Consider the following 19,813-nt stretch of genomic DNA (forward strand, 5'->3'; position numbering starts at 1 on the left):
TTCCTGCAGCAAATAGATATGGGCCTCGTTATTTTTCAGAAACTCACACACCCGAGATAACTTCCTACCCCCCCCTAAGACCGTTCACGTTCCAGGAGAGGAGTTTAATCTCAACTCACCGACTCATGACCTACCCATAAGACTGCCCATCCAGAGCTAACCATACCTTCTTTGAAATTGTATGAGGACACATTTTTCATTTTTACCCCACTTAAACCCCCCCCCCCCCCCCACCCCCACTTCCCCTCTTCCCTGTACCCCCCACCCCTGAGGAACCCACCTTCCATACCTGGCGTTAGAACCGCCTATTGGGACCCCTCCCGTGAATGGCACAACATCTTACAAAAAGAAGCAAAATCAAAAAACGAGTTTCTATTAATTTTGCCCATCAACCATAATACGCATGGATATCCTAGTGTCTAAAATACACAAACAAAACCCCTTCTTCCCATTTCCTATCCCTTTTTTTTTTATCCCCCCCTTCTTTCCTGCTTTCTTTTTCCTAATATATACTAACTGAGATTCATCGGAACTGTCACGATGCGAGCCCGGTAAACACTGACGGCATCCCGGAGACGGCGCTACCAGGAAGTGTAGCGCTCTTTTGAACGAACTACAGTTCCCTGCATGCGTAGCGTCATCACGTTCCACGTGATCAACGCTACGCACAAACCCGGATATAGGAGTTCCTCGCTGATGCAGCGGAGCCGTTGATTCGAGCTCCGGATGGTGTTTGGATCCTGCTGACTCTGGAGATCCTTCCGTGGGTGAAGTCCTTCCGTGTGCTGAGCGGTACCGTGAGTACACGCTGCTGTGGCTTAGCCTTAAGGAGGAGAGCAGGCTTTTACCGAGGGTTCCTCTGTTGGAGAGATCGCAGCCCCGCGTCTCATGCAGAGGAACTATAACGAGCCTTATCCTCTTTCGTTGATTCCCGTGTTCTGTTAAGCCTGTGTTGTTGCTTTCGGTTTTTCCGTTGGTGAGATTGCTGTCGGGCATCTCGTGCGGAGAAACAAATACCTGTAAAGCGTGTCTTTGCTAGAGTGGCAAGTCCGCTCTATATTTTTCCTTTGCTGATATCGCCCCTCTGTTGGTGAGATTGCCGGCTGGCGTCTCGTGCAGAGGAGCGTGTTGAATCGTGAACTCGCATGCTTGCAAGTACTTTCTCTGTTGGTGAGCCAGTACTTTAAAGGCTCTGGCAGGGAAAGACTAATTACCTAAGAGAGACATATATTCCCTTAACTATAGAGTTTAAGCTCCCAAGGTCCTAGGATGGGAACCTCCAGCTAACCTTGGATGTTTCACAAACGGCAAGGGTGTCAAGACCGGTGCACTGATTGCCTCAAGAGCTGACTCAATCATTAGTCCCATATTATTGGGGAGTATCATTATGCCAATGAAGATAATGCATGTCTGGTAAACAGACCCTGTTTTAAGTTGTGCGTTGTGTTTATTTCTTTCACTAGGAGAGAGAGTCATGGGAGGGTGTGGCGATAGCTGCTCGTCTGCACATCTCTACTAGCCGTCCTTACTCAGGGGTATGTGTCATGAGAAGGGAGCTATGGCAATTCATAGTATGACCTAACCTGTATACAAGAGTGGTATTTACTGTATGTCTTCTCTTCTGTTTCATAGCAGTTGGGTCGGACGTGTGCATTCACCCTCACCTCTCTTCCAGTCTCAGCCTTCCGCCTTTTCTTTCAGGTAGGGAGAAGGGTCCCCAAAAGAATGAGCTAGAGTTAGACGAGAAAGGCGGGTGTGGTGGCTGGGCTGTTGGGATTAATTATTGTTCTTGTGTTTCCTCAGGTGTCCCTCCCTGCAGTTCCCATCCTTTCCTTCCCCCACTTAACTATCCCACCAGTCCAAGTTTATTGCTCTTCGGACTTGGGGCAGTTTAGAGGTGGACCCCTTTGAGCATCGGCACAATCCCGAGGACTTCGTCTGGCAGAACCTGACAGGAACCCCAATATTCACCCATAACTGGTATTAACACTAGCACTAGCATCAAATACTAGCTTTCAGTGCATAACATACCATTGAACTCCTGGCTACCTACCCCCTCATCTGAGATAGAAGGATATCTACGTCTTCGGGTATACTGAAGTTGTGCATCTTGTTTTTCTACATTACTTTCAGCAATGCGGGAAACTTCATTTGAACCTGTGCCCCCAAACTCCTCAACTCAGGCATTCTGGAACCTAGCTCCCACTGCCTTTGTGCTGTTCTCCCACATATATCTGATCGAATTTGGTAGGGCCCGGCCTGATGGTACAAGGCCGGCCCTGCTTGGGACCTTCCCAAAATCAACTCTTTAACCGTATAGGTCTAAAAGTTGACTAAAATCTTTCTGGGGGCCTTCCTATCAGGGTGTAGCTTGAAAGGATCCATATGCACACTCTGGATCTCTACCTCTAAGTCAATATCAGGTCGATCTTTCAGCACCCCCTCCCTCAACAAGTTACATACAAAACCCTTAATGTTCTCCTTCTCTGCTCCTTCTGGTATCTTAAGGATCCTAAGGTTATTTCTACGGGCTTGCATTTTTAGCTGCTCCATATCCATCTGTAATAATCGGTTCTGGGCTTTTAGGATATCTATGTCTTTTAAATTCCTCAGGACCGACTGACAGTGTTTTAACCTCCATTTCAAGCAACCCGGTACGTGCACAGATGTCATCTAATTTTGACTCGAGGGCTTCACACTTGTCATGAATTCCTTTCTGATTTGCTTCAGATATCTCAAATTTAGTCAACAGGTCCCCCCTTAATGCATAAAGGAAGGCACCTAGCCCTTCCCTGTCAATTGCTTTTTCACCAGGTGCTTGTACGCTTTTGTCGCTATGTGTTAGCGGGTCTGAGGGACTAACCTCCGCAAATACCAATGCCTGTGCGTGTGAGGTCCATGGAACTTGTATGGTAGAAATAGGAAGAGAAGAGACCGTGGTAATGGCAATGGTATCAATGGTGTCAGTGATAGTACTAGAGCTGCTGACAGAATCCAGAAGAGGAGGGGTGCCCTCGGAGGAGGTCACTGGTGGACTCACCGGGCCATCCGAGCCATCCGCAGTTATGTCAGGGCTGGAGATCTTCGTACGGGGCAAGAAACGGTTCTCCAGTGGAACTAGAGGGGCATCCCATTGTGTGGTCGAAGCTAACTCCGCTGACCCTACAGCCTACTCCATAATCTTGAAGTAAGCCTTAAGTGATGGAGTAATTTTTTGAGAAGGACGAATTACTTTAGGCCCTTTCAATTTTTTATTGTCACCGGGTTTCACGGCTTTCCTTTTGCGTGTAATTATAGGAGCCACCCCCGTACCCTCTGTGTGGTCCAGAATGTTCTTATTTTTAATCTCTGACCACAGCCGGTATCTATTTTTAATAGGAAAAGACTCCCCCCTCTGGAAGCCCTGCACGCGTGCTCCACTTCCACTCCTCGAGGACCGTTGGGCTGGGGTATCGGACTCCCCCCCCCCCCCCCCCCCCCCATCCCCAAGCTCAAGAGTAGTTACCCCTTTACCGGATCTGAGGGATGCTGGAAAAGCGAGGTAACCGCTGAATATCGTGGAGAGTCACAAAAAACGAATCCTCGAAAGCTGACTCTCACTGCTACCATCCGCGCCCGTGTCCAAAGCCTCACTCGGCGGTCTCCCGGACCGTCGTATGCCGACTCTACCTCTCTGCCGATAAGTGGCTCCCGGTCGTAGCGCCTACCGCTGTTGCTTTCTGCCTGCAGCCTTAAGCACCAAAATCTTTAATTCCAGGATATCCTAACTCGGTTGATGTTAAAGCATAATCCCTGCATAATCTCCGCGTTTTAGCTTAATTAATTTTGCACCGTGGTTTAGATGCCGATGCCGCGCCGTCCCCGGAGCTCCTGCGACCAACGTCAGTCCGCCGCCATGTTCCTCTCAGACTCGGCATAAAACATTTCTGTGTGGATGACCAACTCTTTGTTGGATACGTGGGTGCCAAGAAAGTTTGGGTCGTACATAAGCAAACCCTTTCTCGATAGCTCGTTTTGTGTATAAAAGCATGCTATTCTTTGGCTAAAAAGGAGCCTCCGATGGGGCTACGCGCCCATTCCACCAGGGCAACGGCAGCCACTACTGCCTTGGGAAGAGGAGTTCCTCTGAATGACATTTTCCAAGCAGCTACGTGGGCATTGCTGCACACGTTTACAGAACACTACTGCCTGGACAGCCAAGTCCGGAGAGACGGCTTCTTTGGCCGTTCTGTTCTCCAGGACTTTCTGGTGTAATCTAGGTTCGCAGACCCACTCCTGGGGTTGGTATTGCTGGGGTATGTATTCTAAGGTAAGGGATCTATAACTAACTTGTTTCTTTCAGAGGAACAAGTTACTTACCTTTGGTAATGATATATCTGTAAGAAACATTAGTTAGTTATAGATTCCTTACCACCCCACCCATCCTCCCGGTTCTGCGAACTGATTTCTACGGTTAAGGACATCCTTTCAGGGCCCTAGTTTTGTGCACCAGTGGTCCGTGTGTTGCATGGTTCTGCGTTTCTTGCACAAAAAGTTGTGTACAGAAGTGACGTCCGCGAGGGCGGCGTCTAAGTAGCTACTGCGGCGTCTAAGTAGCTACTGCGGCGTCTAAGTAGCTACTGCGACCACGACGCCAACGACGGACACGGAGCCGACCAACGCCACCTTCCCGTTTTCAGAGGTACTGCTGACGAAAAAGCTTTCCAGATCCAGTCTGACGCCTGGGGGTAATTCTAAGGTAAGGCATCTATAACTAACTAATGTTTCATACAGATATATTGTTACCAAAGGTATGTAACTTGTTTATCAGTCATGCAAGTAGGGACCCCGACTTATCAGCTAGGGCGTGTGTTCTGGCAGAATGTGCAACATTATTAAGACAGTGCAGCCTCTCCAGTAATGTTGTGTGTTGTTCCCTCACTGACAACAAATCCGGGGTGTAAGAGGAGTTAGAGACCGATTGAGTCTCCAACGACAACAATGATCTTTCTAGATCACAGAGTTCTTGTTCCACCTGTTTCCGCATACCACGCCCAGACCCATGCAGCCACCTCTAAGTGTCGCCTTAAAGGCGTCCCACTCCATAAGGACCGACTCCACTGTGCCGGCCTTCAGTGTAAAGTAATTCTCTATTCTGATGGATACATCTGCCAGTGGATTCCTCACCTTGTGAATATCCCTTGCGCCAGCAACATTCGGAAACTTTTGTAGCAGTCCTTGCCGATGAGGCCGAAGACGACGTCACAGAGACACGGCTCCGCTCGCGACTCCGCTGACGTCACCGGCTCCATAAGAAGACCTCGTCGGCGTGATGACGTCAGTTCCCTTTTTTCCGCGCCGTCGAAGCCAACAGATTTCGGGAATCGCTGTTGTTAGCGTCGTGGATACTTTGTGTATTTTCATTGCTGTTTCCTGTCTTCTTTGAAGATGTCATCGAGGAAGTCTGGATTTAAGCCTTGCCGGGAGTGTGGCAAGCATATGTCCATTACTGACCCACATGAGGACTGTGTGTGGTGTTTATCCTCGGACCACGATGTGGATGGCTGTACCAGCTGCCGTAAAATGAGCTCAAAGGCTCTGAAAGAACGGGAGGCAAAACTCTTTATTGCCAAGATGAAGGAGAAGAGAGGGAGGAGGAGGAGATCGAGATCGAGGTCTCGTTCGAAGTCGAGGTCGGCATCGAGGTCGACTTCAGGGCATGCTTCGAGAGCTAAGAAGCACAAGAAAAAGAGAAGGCATTCCTCTCGGTGTCATTCTGACAAGAGCACGGCGCCGAAGCCGAAGTCACCTGCTCGGCGTCGAAGGGACTCCGTCTCTCCTTCTCCTGTGCCAGGTTCACCGGCTGGTCCTTCATCTCCAGTGGTCCCTTTGTCTCCGGCTTCGCCAGTTCCGGTCCGGACTCTGACGCCGGTTCCATCCCCGGCTCCGGCTCCATCTCCGGCCCCGGAAGAACTTCAAGCCCCGGGTGAGCCTGCGACGCCGTTGAATACACCGTTGGCGCCGGTTGGCCCGAGTCCGGTGGGGCCTGACCAGTATCCTGCCTTTCCTGGGCCAGGTCAGGACCCCTCGCATTACTTAAATGCGATGTATGAGGTATTTGCTCCTGCCATGTATGCCCCTGGTGCACCTACGGGTCCGATGGGTCCTTTGGCCTTTAACTTGGGGGTGCCGCAAGTGTATCCTCAGGCTCCTTTCTATCCATTTTATCCAGCGACGCCGTCTTGGAATCCTCCGGCTCCGAGAACGTCGACGCCGCTTCCATCCTCGCCGGCTCCGGCTCGACCTCGTTCGACGCCGAAGGCTCCGCTGGATCCACGTTCGACGCCGATGGCTCCACTGGCACCGGCGCCGTCGGAGTCGATTTCGGCGCCGCCGAGGATTCGGATTCGCTCCAGGAGGGAGACTCAGAGGATTATTGAGGAGCAGAGATACCTTCAGGAGGAGGCGGAGGATGGAGAATTGGTAGAGTCGGATGAGGTTTTTGATGAGCTTAAGGAAGCTAGTGGCTTGGACCTTTCTCCTGAGTGGGAGATTACTCTGCCATCTGATGAGCCATCCAAGGATGTCGCACCCTACCATGCAGTCATAAGGAGAGCTGCGGAGTTGCTTGATCTCCAGCTTCCTACAACAGAGTTTAAGTCAAACATTTTGACTGAAGTGCTGCATTCTCCAACGACGGTATCAGAGCCTCTGCTTCCCTTCAATGAGGCCATTGTGGAGCCTGTATTGGAGGTGTGGCGCAAACCTTTTTCTGCTCCTGCGGTCTCAAAGACGATCGCAAGGAGATACAGAGCGGCCCCAGGAGATCCTGAATTTTTGTCGTCCCATCCGTCACCTGAGAGTCTGGTGATTCAAGCGGCTTGTTCTGGAAAGTCTAAGGGGGCTTTTCCTCAGGTCCCTGGGGATAGAGAGGCTAAAAGGCTGGACCAGTCAGCAAAGAAAGTATTTTCATCAGCCAGCATGGCTTTGAAGTCGACTAACGCCACATGTCTCTTGGGACGCTATGTTCACGCGCTGATGGACTCGGCTAGGAAACTGGCGCCGAAATTGCCTGAGGATGATAGATCTGGATTTAATGACATCTTGGCTGATGCTCAGGCGGCTGCGCGGCAAGTGATCCAAAGTGGGCTGGACACTGCAGATTCTGTTGCAAGAATCATGGGGTCGTCTGTTGCAACTAGGAGAAGTGCTTGGTTGAGAACGTCGGAGTTCTCTCAGGATGTACAGTCTACCTTATTGGATCTACCGTTTGATGGGTCTGGCCTATTTGGAAAAAAGGCAGATGCTGCTCTGGAAAGATTCAAGGAGAGCAAGGCAACTGCTAAATCTTTGGGACTCCAGTCTCAGTCGAGAGGGTCTTTTAAGAGGTACAGAGGTTTTGGAAGAACATCCTTTCGTACCTATAGGCAGACTCAGCAGCAGCAGCAAAGTTCCTCGTCCAGAGGTTACAGAGGAAGAATTAGGGGTCGCACACGTGGCTCTCGTCAGCTCTCCTCCTCCTCTTCCTCTTCCTCAGCCCCTCCCACCACCGCAAAACAGCCCTAGATCTGACATTCCGGATCATGTTGGTCCTGTGGGGGGCCGGCTTACCCATTTTCTACAAGATTGGGAATCTGTAACTACAGATCTCTGGGTTCTAGATCTTGTAGAAAATGGGTACGCCCTTCCCTTTCGGGAATTCCCTCCAAATTACCCTCCTTGCCAAGGGGTTTGTTCGGAGGACCACCGTCTTCTCCTGCAGGAGGAAGTCCTGAAATTGTTTCAGAAAGGTGCGATAGAGGTGGTTCCAGAGCAGGAGAGGGGTCAGGGATGCTACTCCCGGTATTTTCTGATTCCGAAAAAGGACGGCAGATTGCGTCCGATATTGGACCTCAGAATCTTGAATCTTTATCTAAAGCAAGAGAAGTTCAAGATGCTCACCCTTGCTCAGGTTCTTCAAGCGCTGAATCAGGAGGACTGGATGGTGTCGCTCGACTTGCAGGATGCGTATTTTCACATCCCCATTCTGAAGTCGCACAGGAAGTATCTCCGTTTCACGGTAGGGTCGCAACATTATCAGTTTGCGGTCCTCCCGTTTGGTCTTACTTCGGCACCTCGAGTCTTCACGAAGGTGATGGCAGTGGTGGCAGCCCATCTCAGAAGATCGGGAATTTCGGTTTTCCCTTATTTGGACGACTGGCTGATCAAGGCGGAGTCGTCGGAGAAGGTGCTGTGTCATCTGCAGGATACAACTCGGCTGTTGTACAGATTGGGTTTTTCGATCAATGTGCCCAAATCTCACCTGGTGCCCTCTCAGCGCAACCTGTTCATAGGTGCGGTACTGGACACTACTGTGTGTCGAGCATTCCCTCCTCCTCAAAGGATTCTCGACATACAGGAGATGATTCCTTTGTTTTACAGCGGAGCGGTCGTTCCAGTTCTGAAGGTCCTTCGCCTGCTCGGTCTGTTCGCCTCCTGCATACTGTTGGTCAACCATGCACGCTGGCACATGAGGGCGCTCCAGTGGTGCCTCCGCAAGCAGTGGTATCAGCACAAAGGGGATCTCAGGGAGTCTGTGAGGATCTCCAGAGAAGCTGCGGCGGATCTTTTTTGGTGGAGCGTGGAGGGAAATCTGTCCCAAGGAAAGCCCTTCCATATACCTCCATCGGTGACAACAGTGATAACGGATGCATCCACCTTAGGGTGGGGTGCTCATCTGGGGGATCTGGAGATCAAGGGTCTTTGGTCTCCAGAGGAAAGGTTGCTTCACATCAACCTTCTGGAGTTACGGGCGATACGTTTGGCGCTCAAGGCTTTTCTCCCTTCCCTTCGCGGTCAGTCTGTTCAAGTCCTGACGGACAACACGTCCGCGATGTGGTATATAAACAAACAGGGAGGAGTGGGGTCTCTTTGTCTCTGCAGAGAGGCCCTGCGTCTATGGTCCTGGGCTCAGGACCATCGGATTTGTCTGATGGCAAATCATCTAGCCGGAGTTCTGAACGTGCGTGCGGACAGTCTCAGTCGACAGTTCTCCGCCGACCACGAGTGGAGGCTCCATCCGGAGGTGGTTCGTCATGTCTTTCAGACGTGGGGGACTCCTCGGGTGGACCTGTTTGCCACTTACGAGAACGCGCACTGCCCGTCATTCTGCAGCCTCCAGTATCCGTTGCTGGGAGCTTTAGGGGACGCGTTTCAGTTGAGTTGGGGCTCACAACTCCTTTACGCGTTTCCTCCCATACCCTTGATTCCTCGGGTTCTGAGGAAGATTCGCCAAGACCGGGCCCAAGTTATATTGATCGCCCCGGATTGGCCAAGAAGGGTGTGGTACACAGATCTTCTCCACCTCTCCTTGTGCCCTCCGCTCCGTCTCCCTCTGAGGGCAGACCTCCTCTCGCAGTCGGAGGGGCAGGTTCTACACCCCCACCTCCAGAGCTTACACCTTCATGCCTGGAGATTGAACGGGGCAACCTGAATTCTTTCTCTCTCCCGCCGGATGTGGTGGATGTTATTTTATCGGCCAGGCGACACTCCACCAAATCTATTTACTCATATAGGTGGTCTAAATTTGTTCTCTGGTGTGGAGAGAGGTCCATTGATCCCTTGAAGGCTCGTCTGTCTAATATTCTACAGTTTGCCCTTTCTCTTGCTCAGCAAGGTTTTGCTGTGGCTACAGTGAAAGGGTATTTATCGGCTCCATCGGCTTTCCTTTGTTTGCCGGATCAGCCGTCGCTGTTTAAGTCTCCTATTGTTCTTCGTTTTATAAAGGGCTTTGTAAACAAATTTCCTCCAACTCCCTTTGTTATGCCTCAATGGGACTTGAACCTTGTCTTAACCTATCTCATGGGTTCTCCCTTCGAGCCCTTACACAAGTGTCCCTTGAGGCTGTTGTCCTTTAAGACGGTATTCCTCATTGCAATCACCTCGGCAAGGAGGGTAAGTGAGCTTCAAGCTCTAAGTTCAAAACCCCCATTCTTGACTGTGCATGCTGAACGAATGGTACTTAGGACCAGGGCTGCGTTTTTGCCTAAGGTGGTAACTCCCTTCCATCTGGGGCAGTCCATTACCCTTCCTTCTTTCTATCCTCCCCCTCACCCTTCGAAGGAGGAGGAGAGACTTCACCGCTTGGACCCTAAGAGGGCGGTGAGCTTTTACCTGGACAGGACAAAGGACATCAGAGTTGATGACCAGCTCTTCGTGGGCTTTGCTGGCTGCAGGAAAGGTCGAGCGGTGCACAAGCGCACCCTTTCCAGGTGGATTGTCTTGTGCATCAAGATATGCTACTCTCTAGCTGGTAAGGAGCCTCCGGAGGGTTTGAGGGCTCATTCTACCAGAGCAAAGTCTTCCACATCTGCCTTAGCTAGAGGTGTTCCAGTGGAGGATATTTGTAGGGTGGCAACTTGGGCCTCCCTCCACACCTTCGCAAAGCATTATTGCTTAGACACCGAGGTGAGGAGGGACGGACACTTTGCGCGATCCGTCCTTCAGGACTTTCTGGTATAGAAGGGTGGACACCCTCCTCCGGGAGTGGGGACTGCTGTGGAATCTATTCACAAGGTGAGGAATCCACTGGCAGATGTATCCATCAGAAGAACAAGTTACTTACCTTCGGTAACGCTTTTTCTGGTGGATACAGTATCTGCCTGTGGATTCCTCACTGACCCACCCGCCTCCCCGTTGTCCATCCTTCTATACCGGTATTTCTATGCCTGTAATTCTATTGATGGGTTTCAAATGTGTTTATCACTGTCAAAGGCATTATGTTATTTCTTCTGCTTTGTTATTTATTTTCCACACTGAGTGTGTTTTTATGCATATTGTGTACTGTGTATACTGTGTATGTATATTGCTGTCAGTCCGTTCCGTGTGCCTCGAGGGCACGGAAAAAAGGGGCGGAACTGACGTCATCACGCCGACGAGGTCTTCTTATGGAGCCGGTGACGTCAGCGGAGTCGCGAGCGGAGCCGTGTCTCTGTGACGTCGTCTTCGGCCTCATCGGCGTGGACTGCTACAAAAGTTTCCGAATGTTGCTGGCGCAAGGGATATTCACAAGGTGAGGAATCCACAGGCAGATACTGTATCCACCAGAAAAAGCGTAACCGAAGGTAAGTAACTTGTTCCTGTGGTGCGGAGAGAGGCATGGAAGGACTGATCCTCTAACATAGAAGGCTGCAGGCACCAGAACAGAGGAGTAGGGCCATGTGTGTCCCAGGCTAGGTCAATGTAGTGGGGGTTATGATCCGAGTGAGTTCTACGCACTGCGCTTCGCCCTGATATTGGAGCTCCTGGCATGTCTAATCAGAGCCCATCGAGGAATAAGTGATTTGTGAGACGATGAAGGATGCCTTAGAAATAAATGTATCTCTCTTTATGCGAATGACATCCTACTTTACATAACTAACCCCAATGAGACCCTCCCACTAATACTGCACCTGTTTAAAGAATTCGGTAAACATGCTGATTACAGTATAAACTGGGACAAATCACATTTTTAACCTGTGGGAGGAGCCATTGACACATGCACAATACCGGGCCATCTTCCTGTAACTAAGGAAGGATTTAAATACCTGGGATTGTTCATTTCCACTGACGAAATGGACTGCCTGCACAATAACGTCAAGTGAATTATTGCAGAATTCTGAGAGGATGCAGCCAGATGGTGGCGACTCCCTTTGATGTTGATGGCTAGAGCAGCCATGTATAAAATGACCACTCTCCCTAAGCTACTCTATATCCTACAGAACACATATCACAGAGTCTCTGAATCAATTTTAAATATAATTAACGATGAACACCGTACACTATTATGGAATGGGGGTCACCCAAGAGTGATGCTACGGACATTACAACGCACCCAGTATAATGAAGGGATTGCACTCCCAGACATACAGTCCTATTACAGGACCGCGCACCTCATTGTAATCAATGAATGTGGACATGCAACGGGAGACCACCCAACGTACGCTCTGGAAACACTCCAGTTCCAGAAACACACTTCTCTCCACTACATCAAAGGAGGCTCAGGAACTCGGGGCCTACTGCCCGCCACACAGAGATTAATCGAGGCAAGGGAGGGGGGGGCGCAGAGAGACAAATGTGATGGGACAAAAATCTTACAATATCCGGACTGCGGGGCTTAAAGAAATGGGACATGGTTGCGATTTCCACTGTGGGCAACATTTTACAAAGTGGCGACCTAATCCCCTTCTCCACACTGCAAGCCGAATATCAACTCACACATTCACAAAAATACAAATACCTCCAATTGCAGCACGCATGGAGAGCAGAGAAAATAGACACGGCGGACATCCCCAAGTATGCACCACTTGAGGGTAAGTTGCTACAGGAGGAAACACCTTCCAAGGCAGTCTCTTGGACATATACAAATTTAATCAATAACGTTCCCAATAAGCTGACGTCTCTGCGGTCCAAATGGGAAAACACCACTGGTCCATTAGAGGAAATTGACTGGGAAGGGGCCCTGATGCATCCAAGAGAAGTGGCAATTAAGCTAAGACTAATATAATATAAAATCTTCCACAGGGTCCACTTTGATAGGGCCTGATTACACGCCTTGGGAGAGGTGAGACGCTCAACTTCCTATGCTGTAATACAGAACGAGGTACATACATACATACACTATGGGAGTGCCAACATGTCCAGAGCTATTTGTCCCGGATATTAAAAGAAATTAACTAAATACTAGAAGTACAGATCCCTATGGACCCTAAATATATACTGCTGAGAGTATCCACGGAGATCGACCTTTCCAGATACAAACTTTTATTATGTAATCTAGGGCTGATAGTTGCCAAAAGGGTCATTGCCAGGATATTTAGAGCCCTGCACGTTCTCACGCTAAAGGAGTGGAGAGCTGGTACACGGGAGCAGAGAAGACAACATATGCAGCAAGAGGCTGCCCCAAAATGTTTTCGAAGATATGGGCTCCATAGCTCGGCTTCTATGGCCTAGAAATAGAAGGGGCGGGAACCAAAAACATGCACCCACTCACAGAAGAATACAATGCAATCCGTGACTTCCACTACCCTATACATGCATCTTAACAGGAAGAAACCGCATCTAGGGGTGGGGAAGCGAAGGAAAGGGGTTAAGTGATTCTTGGAATGTTTTATTATTTCCCTGTTTCCTGGGAAAGATTACTGAATGTATTGATGCAAAATTGACTGTGTACAATGATTCTCTTACTAATGTAATGACTGAAGTTTTCGTGGTGTTTAAAAATGAAAATAAAAACATGAACCTGATTAAACCTATTCATCAATTTCAACATCAACCTATGAAAAGCTCTTGAGGCCATGTTTGTGCTGCAAAAATATGCTAATAACTAAATATCCCCATCTCATTTACATGCTGAGAAATCAGATGCCCAAACAGTTGTTAAAGATGAAGATTAGAACAAGAGTAAAGAACAATAAGCTTCATAGGTATTGTGAAGATTTTAGTCTGTGCTCTCCTTCCTTCACAACACACATTTAATCATTCCCCGGTGCATATGGCATCCTCAAACTGTGTATGGTGGAAAAAAACAAGTGAGACATGAATGAGAGCAGCTTGGAAATGCAATTTTCATACTCAGAGGGCGACACACTCTGAGAAACTTATAAACGTCATAAAGAAATCTTTCTCGTTGAGAAACCTTTTTGACCATGTCTGCAGCTGAAGGCCCTTTCCAGTCATCTGTGTAAAAGGAAGGAGAACAAGGTCAAAAAGCATTAGAATCACCTTGAAAAATCTTTTACTTTGTTTAGTCACCACATTTTACATCTGTGTTAGTGCCCAGTATGATCATAATGCAGACAAAATGGTTTGGCATTTGAATGCAGCTTTTCTAGGGAAATAAATGCTAAAAAATGTCAACTTGATTTGTTCTCTTACTTAACAGTTGAAGTTGATTCTTACCACTTTGCTTATTTTAACAATTATTTCACAGGGAATCAAGCACATGTCCATTTCGACATAATTTTAATGCGGAATTAGATTTGCCCCGTAAAATTGGAGATGGTACTCTACCAGCAGAGGGAATCATATCTGTAAGTTTGTATCTGTGTATTAAAGCTCTGCTTGATATTTTGCTATTGCATCTAGCTTATATTATTTGTGAGGTTCCTCTACAGGTACGGAGAACTGAAAACAATATAATGGATACCTTTTTATGCAGAGTCCTCATCTTCAAATATTTCCTTCTTCCAAATGTAGTTTGATTTCAGGGGTGTGGCTTAAGGAGGATTGTTTGGGGTCTGAGACCCCCTGAATAAATGCATTCTTGCCTCCGTATTTGGGTCTGGGGTCTTGAGTCCAGTCTTCTATCTCTATTTTGGTTATTCCCTTTGTGAGCTAAGAAGGAAAGACAAAACAGTGACCTATGATGTAAACAGGAAACAGAGGAGGGAGAGAGATACCCATCTATGTCTGAAATGTGTGATGCTTGGCAAATATTTTATTTCAGAGCCTCCTGTTTTTCTTTATTATCACATATGAGCGCAGTTTTAAATACTTGAGTTCAGGATGTGTACTGTATTAGCACCTCTTATATTTGGTAATGTAGGCTGCAATGTTGCTCCTTCTATAATTAGAATCTAGGCCACATTTAGGGTTTACACAACTACTGTCTTGCTCTTAGTTCACTAATGACTTTGTCCTCATGGTGGGGGGATGGGGGTGACTATGAATATTTCTAAAACCTATCACTTTTAAATTATCTGGGGCCTGCCTTCGCAATATGTCGGTGGCGGACCCCCATGACGTCTGTCTGTACTGCCTGGAGAGCGACCACGACTCCCGGGCCTGCATGGACTGTTTGGCCATGGCCCCGAAGGGCTTGCGGGAGCGGCGCCGGAAGCTTTTTGAGGTCCGGCACTCGTCCCCGTGCAGTTCGCGGTCCAGGGGACGCTCCAGGGAACGCTCGCGGGGCCACCATCACCGCTCCTCGGTCTCCAAGTCTTCACTCTCCGATCCGGGTAAGAGACGGCACAAAAAGAAGTCAAAGAAGCGTTGTTACTCTCCGACGTCCCCCCATCGATCTCCGGATGCGGAGGACCGGGTTTCTGCCCCTGCGGCTCCTTCGGAGCCTGGTAGTCCCGCGACCTACCCACCTTACTCGGGTCCGTCGGTGACTCCCGCTCAGGTGCAAGAATTTCTTGCCACCTTGGACTGCCTGTTTTGGCCTCAGGCTCCCGCCGGCGCACCTTCGGGCACCGCGGTCCCGTGTCCGGATCCTGTCAGGTTATCGGCTTCGGCGCCGCAGGATCCTGCGCCGCTGGCTAAGGCCACGGCGCCACAAGGTCCCGCACTGCCGGCTCCGGCCCCAGCACCGCCTCTGGCACCGCAGTGGGTACCATTTGTCCTGCCCCTGTCCCGGTTCTAGGACACATTTGTCCCTGCCTGGGATCCGCACTGGGACACGGCGCCAGTTTGACCCCGTCCGGCGCTGTTCCCAGAGCAGTTTGTTCCTTCCCCAGTCCCTGCCCCACACTTGGCGGAGGTGGAGGATGAATGGGAGGGGTCCGAGAACCCTCTTGCTCGCCAATGTGACTCCGAGCAGGACTGGGCGGACCAGTTAGAGGAGGCCGGCGGCCTCGATTTCGCCTCTGACCCGGTGTTTGCCTCTCCTCTGCCTATCATGTAGGAGGGCGCCTCGTACACAATGGTGCTTCGTCGGGCCGCTGAGGTCCTCCACCTTGATCTACCTACGGTGGCCCTGAAAACTAATCTCCTCACAGATGTACTCCAGACGGTGTTCACTTCGTCGGAGCCCCTGCTGCCATTTAAGGCCGCCCTCACTGACATCTTGCTGGGTACTTGGTCGCGGCCAGCTACAGAGGCCCTGGTGGATAAAAATGTCGCCAGGCGTCATCGCCGGACGCCGGGTGACCCTGCCTTTCTGACCACTCATCCTACACCCGAGAGTTTAGTCTTCCAGGCTTCGACGTCCCAGAGTGCCTTTCCCACGGCTGCGCCGGATAAGGACTCTAAGAAGCTAGAGCAGTTCGGCAAACGGTTGTTCTCTTCGCCCAGCTTAGGGCTGAGGTCAGTGAACACCGCCTGCCTCTTGGGCCGCTATTCCCACGCGGTGTAGGATGCCGTTGCACAGGTGTTGCCTCAGTGTCATGAGGAGGTCCGGGTTGTGCTGTCTCAAGCTGTTGCCGAGGGTAAGGATGCAGCTCGGTTCGCCATTCTGTATGATCAGGACACCGATGACTCCCTGGGTAGAGCCATTTCTACGACTGTGGTGCTTCGTCGCCACGCCTGGTCTACCGAGTTCTCGCCAGATGTACAAAGCTCGCTCATGGACATGCCCTTTGATGGCACCCGCCTGTTTGGCGATAGGGCTGACAGTGCGCTGGAGCGTTTTAAGGACTCGAGGGCTAGGGCCTAGTCCTTAGGTCTTTCAATGTAAAGCCCAGCCGCTCCTAGTTTTCGTTCCTTTCGTGGCAACGGCAGGGGCGCCCAGGCACGCTCCTTCAGCAAGCCTGTGCAAAACGAACTGCAGCGCGGCCGCGGCGTCCGCATAGGCGGGTCTGGGAATCAGCGTGGGGGTCAGTCCACCTCCACCCACCCGCGGCTTCTGCCTCCAAACCTTCCTAATCCGTGCTTTGGGGAGCACCCTACACCAGTGGGTGGCAGGATCCGCCATCACCTCCCCCACTGGCACGCTGTCACTTCGGACACATGGGTGTTGCAGATAGTCCGCAAGGGTCACTCCCTTCCCTTTCAGTCCACCCCTCCAGCCCTGTCACCTCAGTACCACTGCATGTCGGGGGAGCAGTTGGTGACTCTCCAGCAGGAAGTTACGATCCTCTTGGCCAAGGGGGCCATTGAGTGCGTTCCGGGGCCGGAAGTAGGGAGTGGTTGTTATTCCCACTACTTTCTGGTACCCAAGAAGGACAAAGGGGGGTCTGTGTCCCATCTTGGACCTCCAGAACGTCAACCGCTACCTCCGGAAGGAGTTCAAAATTCTGGCTCAGGTCTTGGTTGCCCTCGACCCTGGAGACTGGATGGTAGCGTTGGACTTGCAGGACGCATATTTTAACATCCCCGTCCTGCCGGCCTACCGGCGTTACCTGTGGTTCATGGTAGGCCACGAGTATTTTCATTTTGCCGTGCTCCCCTTCGGCCTTACCAGTTGCCCCTCTGGTGTTAACGAAAGTGATGGTGGTGGTCGCAGCTCATCTGCACCGGTTAGGGGTGTCAGTCTTCCCCCTACCTCGATGACTGGTTGTTGAAGGCGGGCTCACCCTAATCAGTCGTCTCCCACCTTTAGACTACGGCCGACCTCCTGCATTAGTTCGGGTTCTCCATCAATGTGCCGAAGTCGCACCTGTGTCCCTCTCAGAAGCTCCCCTTCATAGGTGCGGTTCTAGATTTGTCGCGGTTTCGGGTTTATCCTCCCGAGCAGCGAGTCCGGGATATTCGGACTATGATTCAGATCTTTCAGCCTCTATCCCGGGTTTCAGTCAGGATGACCCTCCAGCTTCTGGGCCTTATGGCCTCCTGCATCCTGCTTGCGCGCCATGCCAGATGGCATATGTGGGCTCTGCAGTGGGACTTTAAGTTCCAGTTGGCGCAGCATCAGGGCATCCTGTCCGATCATGTCCAGGTCTCGGAAGGCACTGCACAGCAGTTGCAGTGGTGGCTCACGAATCGCGATTAGGTTGATGGCAGATCCCTCTCCCTTCCCCAACCGGAGCACACAGTGGTGACGGATGCGTCCCTCCTGGGATGGGGAGGCCACTTGGGTGAGGCGGAGATCAGAGGACTCTGTTCTCCGGCAGAGTCCCGGCTCCATATCAACCTTTTATAGCTGCGGGCGATCCTACCAGCACTGAAGGCATTCCTTCCCTCTAACTGGGGAAGTGTGGTGCTGGTGTTCTCGGACAACACCACCGCCATGTGGTATTGCAACAAACAGGGCGGGGTGGGGTCGTGGACCCAATGTCAGGAGGCTCTGCGCCTCTGGACATGGCTGGAACATCAAGGCATTAGCTTGGTGGTTCAACACCTGGCAGGTTCTCTGAACGCACTCAGTCGCTGGTGCTTGATGGATCACAAATGGTGTCTGCACTCGGACGTGTCGCAAGGTCTCTTTCTGCAGTGGGGAGTGCCTTCGTTAGATCTATTCGCCACCGAAGAGAACGCGCAATGTCATCAGTTCTGCGCGTTGGAATTTCCAAGGCGGCACTCGCTCGGCGATGCTTTTCGTCGCGAGTGGAGTTGCGGTCTGTTGTACGCATTTCCGCCTATACCACTTCTGCCTGGAGTGCAAAGGAAGATTCGGCACAACCGGGCCCAAGTCATCCTTGTGGCTCCGGATTGGGCACAAAGATATCCAGAGCTGCTCAGCATGGCAAGCGATCCCCCGATCCGTCTGCCTCTGGATCTTCTGTCGCAGCAGCAGGGGACGGTCCTCCACCCGAACCTGTCCAGCCTCCACCTCCATGGGTGGAGATTGAGCTGCGACAGTTGACAGCTTTCGATCTTCCTCCTGAAGTCTGTGATGTCATTCTGGGAGCCAGGCGTCTGTCCACTAAGACGGTGTACTCATGCCGGTGGACCAAGTTTGTGGTGTGGTGCACAGCTATGGCTGTGGATCCCCTTTCTGCCCCTCTTTCTGAAGTCCTTCTGTTCCTTCTTTCTTTGACCCAGTTGGGCTCTGCTCTGGGCACTATCAAAGGTTAATTTTCAGCCATCTCCGCTTTTTTACGGCTTCCAGATCAGCCTTCTCTTTTTAAGTATCCGGTTGTTAACCGTTTCTTCAAAGGCATCACGCACACGTTTCCTCCCGTGCCGTTCATAATGCCTCAATGGGACTTGAACCCTGTCTTGACATATCTGATGTGCGCTCCCTTTGAGCCCCTTCATACCTGTCTTTTGCGTCTTCTCACTCTCAAGACGGCTTTCCTGGTAGCTATAACCTCTGCCAGAAGAGTGAGTGAGCTCCAGGCTCTTTCTTCCAAACCTCCTTTCCTTTCTGTTCATCCGGAAAAGGTGGTTTTAAGGACCCGTCCTTCTTTCTTGCCAAAGGTTGTCACGCCCTTCCACATCGGGCAGACCATCACTTTGCCTACCTTCTTTCTGCCTCCGCATCCTTCCAAAGATGAAGAGAGGCTCCATCGTTTGGACCCATAACGTGAGCTCTCGTTCTATCTGAAGCGCACAGAATAGTTCTGGGTGGATGACTAGCCCTTTGTTGGCTACGTGGGTGCCAAAAAAGGTCAGGTCGTGCACAAACCAACCATCTCTCAGTGGGTCATTCTGTGCATCAAAGCATGTAACTTGTTGGCTAAGAGTAGCCTCCAGTGGGGCTGCTGGCCATTCTACCAGGGCGACGGCAGCCACTACTGCCTTGGGATGCGGCGTTCCCTTGCAGGACATTTGTCAGGCAGCTACGTGGGCCTCTTTGCACACGTTCACCAAGCATTACTGCCTTGACAGTCAAGTCCGGAGAGACGGCTTCTTTGGCCGTTCTGTTCTCCGTGACTTTCTGGTGTGATCTTTGTTAGCAGCCCCTCCACCGGGGTTGGTATTGCTGGGGTATCTGTTCTAAGGTAAGGAATCTATCACTAACGTGTCTCGTTCAGATGCACAAGTTACTACTTGTGTAACGATATATCTGTAAGAGACATTAGTTAGTGATAGATTCCTTACCGCCCCACCCATCCTCCTCGTTATGCAAACAGATTTCTAGGGTTAAGGTCATCCCCTTTCAGGGCCCTAGTTTCATGGCACCGGTGGTCAGTTTCTTGCATGGCTCTGCGTTCCTGGCGCGGAATGTCGTGTACAGAACTGACGTCAGCGTGCATGGGTGGCGCCTAAGTAG

At 50.8% G+C, this 19,813-nt stretch overlaps 1 protein-coding gene across 8 annotated transcripts in view; it reads left to right on the forward strand.

The window, feature by feature from the left end:
• TDRD12 (tudor domain containing 12) overlaps positions 1–19,813 on the forward strand; it is a 3,486,095-nt gene that overhangs the window by 2,256,213 nt on the left and 1,210,069 nt on the right. For all 8 annotated transcript variants that reach the window (XM_085639447.1, XM_085639446.1, XM_085639448.1 and 5 more), the window contains one exon: positions 13,928–14,027. In XM_085639447.1, the coding sequence (XP_085495573.1) occupies positions 13,928–14,027 (100 nt within the window). The remainder of the gene's footprint in view (positions 1–13,927; positions 14,028–19,813) is intronic.

Source organism: Triturus cristatus, chromosome 12 (genome assembly GCF_964204655.1).
Source record: "Triturus cristatus chromosome 12, aTriCri1.1, whole genome shotgun sequence".
NCBI lineage: Eukaryota > Metazoa > Chordata > Amphibia > Caudata > Salamandridae > Triturus > Triturus cristatus.